Below are 12,740 nucleotides of genomic sequence, written 5' to 3'. Positions count from 1 at the left end.
TTCATTTTTTTCCCATTTAACACACTTCCTTCTTCTTTAACGCAATCACTCATTCTTCCTGCCCCCCCCCCCAGGGTTGCTGTGTATATATGGAGTCATTACAGAGAAAAGGAAGGCAGATAAGGAACAGGAAAGGTCTTTCTTGACTGGCACAATGTCATATGGTATTGCACCAAACATGAGCTTACGACAAAAACCTATAAAACCCATAAAGAAACAGAAAACTGTGAGAATTAGCAGAAGTAACAAACTCTAAAATTAGATCCACAAAGACTATAGATATTGGAACTACTGGATATAAAATTTTAGGTTAGTATCTTTAATATATTCACATAAATAAGAGAGCATTGAAAAAAAAAGAGTAAGCCACAAGACACTATCAGCAGGGACTGTGCAGATTTGAAAAATAACTAAATTAAACTCTTATAAAGGAAATATATATTAATTAAAATTAAAACTCAAAGAAAGGAGATTAGAGCTAGCTGAAAAGAGAATTAGTGAGCTGGAAGATAAACTTGAAGAAATTTACCTGAATAGGGAATGGAAGACAAAGAGAGAGGAAATACAAAATATAGATTAAACAATATGGGGCTAGAATGAAAAAAAATCTAATGCTAAATTGGAATTCTCAAGAGAGTTTAAAAGGAAGAGGAAATATTTGACATGTTAATAGCCGAGAGTTTTTCATATTTGATGGAAAATCCAATCCACAGATTTAGGAAACACCACAAATCCTAATCTGGATAAATAAAAAGAAATCCACACTTGGTCACATGTTAATTAAACCAAAGAACACTAGAAACAAAAAATCCTTAAAATAGCCAGAGAGACAAGACAGATTAGGAAGGATAATTAAATTGGTAATTGATTCTTCAAAAACAAAAATAAAAGTCGGAAGGGAGTGTAAAAATAACTTCAATGTCCTGAAAGAAAATAACTATCAATCTAGAATTATACTCAGTGAAATTATCTTTCAAGAACAAAAATTAAGACTTTTAGATCAACAAAGGTTAATGAGTATCCTACCAACAAATCATCACTGAAGTAAACTTCCTTCATAAAGAAAAGATTTCAAAAGGAAGCTCTGAAATATAGGAAGAAAAGATGTGTAGAAAAAACACATGGGTGATTCTAAACAAATACTTTATAAATAAAAACAAAAATATTTTATAAAGTTGAAAAGCCAAAATGGAATTAAAACTTTAGACAAAATAATACAATGTCCAGAGAAGGTAATCTGAGTTCAACTGTTTTAGAGTCTATATTTAAGCTAAATCTACGTTAAAATTTTAAAGTTAACTACTGAAAGAAAAAAAACTGAGCCCAGATGCTTCAAGCAAGGACAGATTTTCTGCTTGACAAGCCCCCCTAAAATCATCTGGAATTCTCTTCAGAAGGCTTAGCCATCCAAAATAGGATTAATAGTTCTCTGAAGTATTTATCACTTCTTTTGCTAACAACGGTTTTTAACTGCCTCCTCTTAATTATGGTACTGTGGAATTTCTCAAATCTTTACAGAACTTAAAATGTCCTCCCACAAATAACTTCCTTCTTCCCTTCTCCAACTGTAATTTCTTTTTTTTTTTTTTTTTTTGGGATGGAGTTTCACTCTTGTTGCCCAGACTGGAGTGCAATGGTTCGATCTCGGCTCACCGCAACCTCTGCCTCCTGGGTTCAAGCGATTCTTCTGCCTCAGCCTCCCAAGTAGTTGGGATTACAGGCATGTGCCACCATACCCAGCCAATTTTTGTATCTTTAGTAGAGACAGGATTTCTCTGTGTTGGTCAAGTTGGTCTAGAACTCTTGACCTCAGGTGATCTGCCCGCCTCGGCCTCCCAAAGTGCTGGGATTACAGGTATAAGCCACTGTACCCGGCCCCCAAGTGCAATTTCTAGCAGGCACATATTTGTGCCCATCTTAGAAATGAGCTAAGTACCATCACCTTATCCAACCACCTTTCCTACCCCTCATATCCTCCTGAATGTTACAGTCTGTGGAGAGCAGAAAGAGTGACAACAGAATTTATCTAGCTTACTACAATCTGTAAAAACATACTTTTTACTCTGTCAGTACCTGCCCCTCTGTAACCCCATAATATGTATTCCTCTATTACCATACTTACAACAATCAGAGGACAAGTATCATATGAGTCCTTCCCTTGCTGAGGCCATTTAATGTCAGATCATGATTAACCATTGCTGTGTTAATTATGAGTTCTTGGTAACAAATGTAGGTGAGAATGCTTTATTTAGTTTAAAACATTACAAATTCAATTTGTATGTCTGACACAGAAAAAAAGTCACGGACAACAGTAACACAAACATTTCAGTTTTGATGTCACAAACAAGGCACAAAAACAACTGACAGGTAGCCCTCACGAAATCAACTTCTTGCCCCTTTGTCCCACCCTTCTATTCCCTTGTTCTTTATTCTCATAAGGAAATTTCTTATGCAGTCATGTTTAATACTTTTGTTAAATAAAGTGGCTTTTCCTTAAAGCCAAGGTAAAAGAGAAGCTATTTGTGTCTCTTTTAGCCTTCCCAGGAGAAATGAGTCAGACTAGTTACTTCATGTCCAGCCCCACCAAGAAACTCTAAGAAAACATTTAGCTAAACTACTATATCTTTTTCCTTCTCACATTCCTTCTCTCTCTGTATCTGATCCCTCTTAGTTCTACCTAAAATCTTAAAATATAATGAAGATGCCAGATTTTTGCTGTTAAGCAGCTCCTGTCCAGAATTCTGAATCCAGATGAATCTGTAGTTTCATTCAGAAACTTCTCTGTAAGGATTCTCCAGAAAAGCTGAAGCATATATTGACCCCTCACAGCATAGCTAATGAGAATGAGGCTCTCAGCTGGGTTCAATGGCTCATGTCTGTAATCCCAGCACTTCAGGCAGCCAAGGTAGGAGGATCACTTGAGGCCAGAAGTTTGAGATGAGGCTGGGAAATACAGCAAGACCCTATCTTTAAGAAAAAAAAAAAAAGCTGGACATGGTGGCACACCTGTGGTCCTAGCTACTTGGGAGGCTGAGCAAGGAGGATTGCCTGAGCCCAGGAGTTTGAGACTGTGGTGAGCTAATAGTGCCACTGCACTGCACTCCATCATGGGCCACAGAGCAAGACACTCTCTAAAAAAAAAGAAAAAAAAAAAAAAAAAAAGAGCGAGAAAGAAAATGAAACTTTCCTTGAGTGAAGCCATGACTCCCTCTTAGATTAGCATTTGAGGAATGAATGGTGCCCAGCTGGATGAAGCAGCAACAGTATCTGTCCTCACAGCTTCACCACATCCATGACATATGAACAAACATCAAGTCTACAGCTCTTCTCACCAGATGCTTGGCTGTGAAGAGAAACAGCCAGATTCCAGTCCCATAGGAATTGGAAAGGACTCTACACAAGACGGTCAGAAGGCCTAGCTTTATAATTTTAAAAACCATTTGATTATGGACAAGTCACTTACTATTTTTCAACCTCAGTTTTACATTCTGTGTAATGAGCCAACACATTTGCCCTGCCTCTATCACAGGAGTTGATGTTGGGATCAAATGAGATAATGCATGTAAACAGTAATATACCATTAAAATAACACAAATATTACTAGTATTAGCCTTCTCCCCCTCAAATAGTGCTAAAACAAAGGCTGCTGCTTAAAGCAGCTCATCATCACCCTTGCGCCACTCTGATATTCAAAGCCCCTTCTTCAAGCTTCATAGATCAGTTTCCCAGATGACTAGGAGGTAGGATACTGGCAGAAAAAACTAGGCACTTCTTCCTTCTAGGACTTTAAGTAGCTGGCCCCCTATTTTAGTGAATTTGGATTTCTACATCCTATCGATCAATTTCAGACTTCTAGTAAGATGCTGGCAGCATTTAAGTCTGATTTTGGAAGGATATATAATGGGGATTTTTATTATTCTTGCCCACCCAACTTTGGGTAAGACCAAAGAGGAAGTGCTATTGACCACTCTTATAATTTGTATGCTTTATAAAATGATTTTTTCCATTTCCCCAATGCCCTCTTTTTCTTCTATTCATGATTTCAATTTTGCCAAAAACATGTCAAGGGAATGAGAAAATTACCTCTAATTCTTGTTGTCTGTTCTGAGACTGTCACAATAAATCACTATTCTGTAATGGAAACATCTACAACAGGCTCCCTGGGAGTGCTCCCAACACTCCTTTCTCTCTGCCTGACAGTTTTACCACCACTGCTACTGCACTCTGGTGAGCCCATCAGGGTCACAGCCAGATTTTTGGGTGTCTCACCACTGCCAGCCCCAAGGGAATGAGAGAGACCTCACCAGGACATTTGAGGAAAAAAGTTCTAAGGCCCAAGGAAGACTCGGGACTAGTTGTTTGGAATACACCAGAGGTATGACTTAGTGCAACAATTTCCAAACACATCTGATCTCAGGAGTCTCCTGAGATCATACTTTAATGCATATTAAAAGTATGAATTCTGGCTCTAGACCCACCCAATCAATCTCCAAGGCTGGGCCCAACAATACCTTTTTAATAGCAGCAATCAAGTTCATTCTTATGGTTAGGCAATTTTGGGAATGATTTTTTTCCACTGATGAACAGAAAAAATCCAGAGATTAAGAGTCTTAAGACCTAATAGGTTTGTGACTTCATTAATGGCAATGATGGTCTCTTTACCTATTAAAAAAAAATTGGATTGAGGGTGGTGGTAAATTACAACAGTATCTGTGACTTTAGCTTCCCTTAAAGGCAAGATCTAATCAGATTACCTATGTGAAATTTTGCAGACTATTCAATTTACAGATGTGGTCAGTGCCTTGGGTTTGGGTGGCAGTCTTTTCCCATCTCCAGTATGCCTAATCCTATGTCAAGTGCACAGTGAGGATCATGAGAAGGGAGATGAGAGGCCTATCATCTCTGTGAAACCTGCCCTTTGTTGGTGAAGATGGGCAACAGCACTCACAGTCGCAGAACTGAGCCCCAGGAGCAGCCGACACAGAGCTCCCTGTGAGCATGCTTGGATGGAATAGCTGGCACGCACCACCAGGTGCATGGCCATTGTCTCCAGCTTCCTAATGAATCCATGCATGGCCTACAGGAACAGCTCATCTACCAGGGGACACCTTCTTGCCACCTGCATCCACACTTCCTCCTCCAGCATGTTCCTGACTCAGTAGTGACTCATAGGCAAGCACTGCAGCTTATACATCATCCCTCCGGGACCCCTGCTGCTCACCCTTTCCTGATCTTAATTCACCTCGTTTCAGTTCAGATTTTTGAATATTGGCTTTTCAGATCACTGAGCATATTTTTAATGAGATGATGGACAAACATACACAACACTTTAATATCAAAGTATTCCCATATATGTTTTTAAAAAAACTAAATCTCTGGGTTTATTATAATTTATCCGTAGCACTATTTCATACTCTCTCTATAAAATCTCCTTTCTTCAGCATGTCTTATTTCCCCTTTTACAGGGTCCTAGTGGACAGAGATCGTGTCTTACACGAAGAAGCTAACAAACATAAGCATTTCCTATGCAGGACACACTATTCAAGGAAGAACAAACAAAAGGACACATAGAGGAAAGTCAGGGGTGCTGACACAGCAAGCTTTGACTTGTCAACTCAGCCTCAATTCTTGTCCATATACCCGGAAACAACTGCTTTTTCTCTCCACTGAAGGCCCGAAAGTCTGAATGATTTATGCAGTTCTATAAAGGACAACCTGGTCCCAACTCCCCAGGTTATTTCAGTAGCCTGCTATCTTCTTTGTATTTTTCAGTCTCTCTGTAGTTTTGTTGTCTTTGGAATTGCAGGTTTCCAAATTTAATAATTCTTTAATTCTTTCCCATTGCTACCCTCAAACTTCACCAAAATCATACATGCCTGAAACTTTGAAAAAGCATTATTTTTGGTCTCTGCAGCTGGTGCTATGAGGCTCTTTGGTGGTGAAAAGCCTGACACAGTGCTCAGTATAAAGCGATAATAGCTACCACAGCTACCCAATATTCTCCAAAATTGCCTGAGCAAGTTGAAATCCAAAGCTGGTGACTAAGAAGTTTTTTATCATCTTTTCCATCTGAACTGGGGTCCAAACACACAGGCTAGACCTAAGCTTTCAGAGGCCAGGGACGCCAGCAAGTCTGAGACTCAGTTATGGCTTGTGTCTTCCGGCCCTTGGAAGTGCCAGCACTGAGTTCAACTGTTTTCCTGATATCTCCAAGACTTGTCAAATCAACAGGAAAGTCCTTTGGTAGGTCAATTCTCCAAGCAATGACACCTACCAGCTCATCGCCCCGACCCTCACCCAGGCACTTCTTTATTTCACTGCGAACACAGGACTTTTTTTTGGAAATATCATGAAGTATACATGGATACTAGAGGAATGATACTCTGAGAACGGGGCCTAGCTCCAGTGGGGTGGTTCTGGAGAAGACAAAAAAGATGGTAAAAAAAGAGACCTTCTTCAGAGGTTGTCCATGGATCCACCGACAGGGAATAACCCACTGCTGGATTAAGGAACAGCAAAGTCAGGCATTATCCTCCACTGATTTGACCCAAACATGTACACGACAAGGGTTCAGGTGAAAAGCTTTGATAAAAATCTGTCAACAAAAGCAGAGGCTATGAGAAACACAAGTTTGGATGGAGTACGGGATTCAGGGATGAACATTCAGACAAGAAAGCGTCAGGTTTGTTCTTGAAGAGAACATAAAGAATGCATCAACTTCTCATGCCTCAGGTAGGAATCAGAAATTTGGGCTACATTCAGCTAGGCAGTTCTTCCGTTGGTATTAGCTTGACTCACTCATATGTCTGCAATCAGCTGAAAGTTGATGGGCTGTCAGACAGGAAGACACAGGTAACTGGGCCCTTTTCTTTTGTCATGCAGCAGGATAGTCCAGGCTTGTTCACCTGGCAGTAGTTGCAAGGTTCCCAAGAACAGCAAAAGAGGACAAGCCCCATGCACAAGAACTTTTCAAGTCTCTGCTTGTGTCACATTTGTTGGGCTACTGGCTAAATCAAATCACACAGCCAACTCCAGATTCAAGGGAAAAAGATGGCACCTCTTGATGAGAAGGGAAGTGTTTGTGGTCTTTTTTTGCAATCTACACAAACTATAAACTCCAGAGATCTAATTTTGGGACTTACATAAAATCTATCATTTAGGCAAGGGTGGAAATAGGAAGTACTCCTTCCTGAGAAAGCAGTATCTCTTATTTCTTGAAAGCATCCATAGCGGCAGTCTAGTCAGGCCAAAAGCTGTATGTTCCACAACCCCCATGTCCTAGAATGGCAGAACTGGGATGGCAGAAACAATTAATGGTAAGTGAAGCACAAAGCCAGAAAAGACTGAGTGAAGTTTGTGGGGGAAATGGTCCACATTCAAAGTATAATGAGACGACGTTATTTCCCTCTTAAATTCCTTCTCATTCTTTTATACACGCATTATTGCTTTCTCCTCTTTTCCCCCCTCTTCTCCTTCATGTGTGTATTTTAAGCATTTATCCAAGGCACCCGATGACAATCTAACCAGAGTGCAGAGGGAGGCAGGGCTCTGTGTGTGGCACCAACTTGTGGAAAGTCCAGGACAGGGCCTTGAGAGAGAAGAGCCCTTAATGTCTAAGACTCAGATGCTGATATGTGCAACAGAAAAGAAAAAAGCAGTTACGTTCTCAGGATGGAAAAGGAAATACCACTTAGACAGCTTTTCAAAAAGGTATACTCGCTTTTGCTTTGTCCTAGCCACTCAAGAATTGTCATTCAGAACAACAAATTGAAGTCATTTCTGTGATTGTCCCAGAGGTCACTGTCACTGAGCTCACCAAAGGCCTTTTGATTTTAGTGTAACAACGGTCATTGACTAGTGACTGGAAAGTGATGCGGATAAAAGGTATATTTTGACTTGAAGCTATCTTCCCTTGTCAGCAGAAGGCCTTCTTCTGCTAGTAGTAATAAATTCTTCTAAGTATAGCACAGGAGGTGTAGAAAAGCATACTGTAGGCATAGACAGTTTCTGGAGATTAGCAGTCCAGGGTTAAGTCTCTTTCAGAATTGGAAATAGAGTCCTGGTTCTGCTAAGGGAGGAGGCTGGGCAGAATAAACGCTATGGTTGAGAAACTCTGAATGTAGGAATGTTCTCACACATTCTTGCTTTCTTCCTAAGTTTCTCAAACTAGTTAGATGGGCACAGAGGTTTGAAATCAGCCTCTCTTAAAGGCTGCCTCCCATCCCTTGCCAAAGCAGAGATGAGCAAATCTTCCAAGGTGATGGCCAGAGAAGGTCCTGGGCCTGCTGGCTCTTGGATTTGTGTCTTGTCCCTGTAGTCCATGTCTGATTTCTAGTCATCCAGAGAAATGTCGACAACATCAGACCACAAGGGACATCCTGGTTGGAAAGTCATTCTAGGAAAGAGCAGAAAGAACACAACATGAAGCCACGTGCTAAAGAAAACAACCAATAACAGATGGTTCGCTGGGCAAAGTCCACAACCCATTCAGTGCCAGGCACCCCTGACTCTCAGAACCTGTCATTAGACCTGTGATGGTTGATCCTAATATGCAGTAGAGGCTAAAGCCAACATACACAGGCTTAGTTCCTTAGCCACAAAATAACTTCTCACTCCCTTAAGGATAACTACGTTTACAGCTCCACAACAGCAAGTGTGGTTGGTATACCATAAACCTGAAATCGCCTGAAAGTTTCTTCCCTACTCATAGTACTTTGGTTACTGTATTTTTTTTATTTAAAGAAAAATAAAATACACTGAATTCCTTTAGAAGGGCTAATAATTGTGTCAAAACCTTTTTCTGTTCATATTCCTTCTCCTCATACTAAACATTAATGAAAATGCTCAGCTTGGATTCATAAAAAACAGAATGGTGGGGAGGCAGGGTAATTGAGGAGGGGCAGAAGCAGTTGTGCTTAGAGAGTAGTCTCCAAAGCATGGGGGTCAGAGGCACCTGGTACCCACAGTGGATATTTGCGATTGTCCCCCACCTTTCTCTGAGGTCCAGGGCTCCCGTTTTGGGGCTGAGGGATGTAGTAGGCAGCTCTTACAAAAGAGACAATGAACTGGGCAGGGACCAAGGGGTTTCCTTCGCATATATGACAATACAGTTTACACTCAATAAAACGTCAAAGGAGAACAGACATGAGTTGTCCTTTGCAAACAGCAGTGGCTCTTAACCTTCTCTGGGCTGTGGATTCTCGGAAATCTGATGCAAGTTACAAACTCTTGCCCCAAGCAGGGCTGGGAAGGAATACACATAGAAGCATGCACTGAAGATCTGCGCCGACCTCAGAAGCCCACCACCTGGCCGGTGGTGGTGATGGCTCCCGGAATCGCTGACGCTAAGCGCTTCTGAGTTGGTTACCTAATGCTCCGTGTTAAACCATCTACACGCCTACTACTTTCTGCCTGTTTTCCACCTCTCCCGGCGCATGCTTCCTTCCTTCATCTGGCCCTGGACAGAATGAGGTTGAAAAAGCGACCGGGCCTAACATCCGCCTTCAAACTCCCTTGGGCAGGCCCCGGCGGCCTCTCCAGGCAGGGGCCTCCCGCCTCGCCACCTCCCCGGCCCGGGACAGCAAGGCTGCCCGCCCCGCCCCGGCGCCTCCCGCTCAGCCCCTCCGAGGAGGGCGGCAGACGCGGCCTCACGGTTTTCTTGGCGGGCTCCTTTTTCCTCCTCTTCTCCGAGTTGCTGTGGTAGGGCAGGTCGCGGCCGCGGTAGGAAGGGCCGCGGGTCAGCTCCAGCTCGCTGTAGGGCGGCAGCGCGTCGTCGGACGCGTCCTCCTGGTCGTCCTGGGACGAGCTCGCCTTGTAGGTGCCCGGCGGCGACCACGCGTAGTAGGAGGCGCTGCGCGGGCCGAGCTGCGCGCTCCGCTTGGACGGCGTCTCCAGGCTCCCGCCGCGGCTGGCGCCCTCGGGCCGCGGCTGCCGCTCCCGCGTGCCGCCCAGGTACGAGTGGTCGTACTTGGGCGCGGTGCCCGGCGTGCGGCTCACCAGCCGCGGCAGGAGCGCGTCCTCCGCCGGTCTGCGGCGCGCGGGGCTGAAGGCCCAGCCGCGGTCGGCGTCGGTCAGGGGCTCGCGGCTGCGGCTGCGCTGGCCGTAGTACTCCTCCAGGGAGTCGTCCTGGTAGAAGCCGCCGTGCGCCCGCGACTCCGAGCGCTCGAAGCGGCTCCCGCCCCGCGCCTCGTGGCTGTTGCCGTCGCCCCGCCGGGGCCGCTGGCCATAGGAGTCAGCGAAGGCGGCCAGCTCATCCATGGAGACGGCCGGCACCCCCGTGGCGAAGTTCTTCCGCGACAGCATCTCAGACTTGGAGCGCGGCTGGCTGCGGGCAGAGGAGGATGGGGTCAGACGGCCCGTCCCTCCCCCAAGCTTGAGGCCGGGAGTTCGAGGCTGAGGTCCGAGAGCACCCATCGTCTCCTGGGGCCGCGCTCAGGAGACCTCGGCCCCAGCCTCAGCTCTGCTCCAGGCTGGATGAAGCATTCCCGGCTCCTCTCATACCCGAGAACGTCAAGTGGGGACAACCGGGTCTATCTCACTCGTGTACCAAGCATCAAAATGGGGTTGTGTGGATAGAAATATTGTGTCCTATAGAATACCGACACACCGTGGGGCTGCCTTCTGGTCATTATGTTGTGACCTCTGGTCGACAGCCACACGTCTCACTCCACCCTCAAAGCCAGCACAGGTGTCAGTACAACGGTTGTGGTCCCAGGAGCCCCTGTAATGTGTGGTGACACACAGAGAGGCCTTTTCCCCCATCAGAGCCGAGGGCCAAGTTACCTACTGGGACAGGAGGGGAGAGGGACCCCTGCAATTTGTAAAGGAAAGACAGTATCTACTGTCTTTTAAGGCAAAGGACAGATGAGTAGTGAAGGTGCTATTTAGGGGGATAGCAAATCTTAGCCTCCCACAATTGTTGGTCACATTACCTGGGTAAGTGCCTTAGCACCTGGAAGTTTCTATTTTTCCAGCTTAAAATGGGGACATTAATAGTAGCTGCCCTTTAGAGTTATGAGAATTAAATGCAAGAGAAGTGTTTGGCATTTTACCTTTCATATACTAAACGATCAAAAATGAGAAAGATGGCCAGGCACAATGACTCACACCTGTAACTCCAGCACTTTGGGAGGCTGAGGTGGGCAGATCCCTTGAGCTCAGGAGTTCGAGACCAGCCTGGGCAACACGGCAAAACTCTGTCTCTACCCATCCCCCTCAAAAAAGATGGAGATGATGGGTGGGATTTTTTAGAAGTTATAGGATAAAATATACGAGAAGGGCAGAGATATGTTAAGGTTCATTAAAGGGTCTAGGGGACCCATTTCAAAGGTCTTGAATAATTACTTCTACACATGTTGTCACAAGTGTTTCCTGTCTCGACAAATGTGAGATATTCAATATCCTGTAGAAAGAGAGATGTGTCAGGATAACCTGGAATGGGATGCAACTGGATGGCATCTTCCTTGCCTCCCATCTACCCTGCCTTCCAGCTCCTGCCCCCTCATACCCAGACCAGACCTGCCCCTCCCAGCCATCACCTGTGCCTGAAGCTCTCCCGATCCTCTTTGTTATATTCCATGGCTGAGGGCCCGCGGCTTGCCCCACTGCTGCCTCCCATGACACCTGACCAGTAGTCAGGATTGCTCTCCAAGTCCCCAGACACTGGGAACTGCTTGCTTCTCATCTGATGGAAAGACTGGCGGAAATTGCTGTCCTCGTCATGTAAGGAGCTGAGTTCTGAGATGGTGTTGTTATCTGCAGGGACAAAACCAGGCATGATAGAGCTTTCTATGTGTTACTCTGTGTTAGACAGGAAGAGAATCCTGTTAAGGGCTGAGACCGTAGGTTCTAGGAAACTCCTGCCTCATTCCTGTCCAGGGTGGGTTGTAAACCTGAACTAGTGGTGTTTGTATTCTTAGCTCAGCAGGAATTGGCTCCAGTTTGAAGCCTACTTGCTTACGGGAGGTTCCTACATGTTTTGTTCTTGGAATAGGAGAACAAGTTTGTTATTGTTGCACCTAAGGCAGGCTTTCCAGAACTCAGGCTCTCTGTTGCTGGCCTCCTCCTAGTACATCATCATACTTGTTCAAATGTTTTCTTCTTCCTTTATAATTCTGTGATGAGCTGTGTTGATCCCAGGCATGTTAAGCCAAAAGCAGAAAAAGGGAGACAGAAGCACAGATCACAGCATCTTCCTTACTGCTGGCCCAGTCCTAAGATGGGCCTTCAGAGCCAATCCTGCCACATGCCATAGAGGCACCACATTCTGGCCTCCTTTGGCTGTGCTCCTCCCCACAGAGCAAGAAGTCCACAGAGTAGTTGAACAGTCAAGGGGAAACATGTTCCTAGTGTCCATATACCCCCGGCCTAGCCCATGCTCATCTAGGAACCTGGAAGATGCTGCCCAAGTAGAACCAAGTCTACTTCCAGGACCTGGGCAGACCTCTTCCCCTCCCCCCAAAAAAGTTTTCCAGGGGTATGTGGCCATGAGTGGTTAGGCCAGCAGTTTGGAGGTGTAGGAAGAAAAGTAGAGGGGGCTGTACTTACACCTGTGGGCCTCTATTTATACTCTGGCCCTAGCCCAAAACTGGGGGTATCTAGTCACAGCTTTCTCATTTCCTGAAGTGGCCTAAGTAGCTTTTTGCAAAAGCGCTTGTGAATACGGACCAGAATCACAGTCTGGAAAGGAAAAAATAAACAAAAACTCAACTATTTATTTATAAAACTTTGAAATGTATTGA

The 12,740-nt window shown here is 44.7% G+C and overlaps 1 protein-coding gene across 5 annotated transcripts in view; it reads right to left on the bottom strand.

Moving 5' to 3' along the window:
• Nucleotides 1-3,401: 3,401 nt before the first annotated feature.
• ILDR2 (immunoglobulin like domain containing receptor 2) overlaps nucleotides 3,402-12,740 on the bottom strand; it is a 59,787-nt gene continuing 50,448 nt past the window's right edge. For all 5 annotated transcript variants that reach the window (XM_032291518.1, XM_032291520.1, XM_032291521.1 and 2 more), the window contains 3 exons: nucleotides 11,538-11,754; nucleotides 9,652-10,324; nucleotides 3,402-8,395 (listed from right to left, as the gene is read on the bottom strand). In XM_032291518.1, coding sequence (XP_032147409.1) covers nucleotides 8,360-8,395; nucleotides 9,652-10,324; nucleotides 11,538-11,754 — 926 coding nt within the window. In that variant the 3' untranslated portion in view covers nucleotides 3,402-8,359. The remainder of the gene's footprint in view (nucleotides 8,396-9,651; nucleotides 10,325-11,537; nucleotides 11,755-12,740) is intronic.

This window comes from Sapajus apella, unplaced genomic scaffold (genome assembly GCF_009761245.1).
Source record: "Sapajus apella isolate SASKATOON/1434 unplaced genomic scaffold, GSC_monkey_1.0 scaffold25, whole genome shotgun sequence".
Taxonomy (NCBI): Eukaryota; Metazoa; Chordata; class Mammalia; order Primates; family Cebidae; genus Sapajus; species Sapajus apella.
Note: the sequence above shows the minus strand (reverse complement) of the source record. Positions and strands in the feature narration are given on the sequence as shown.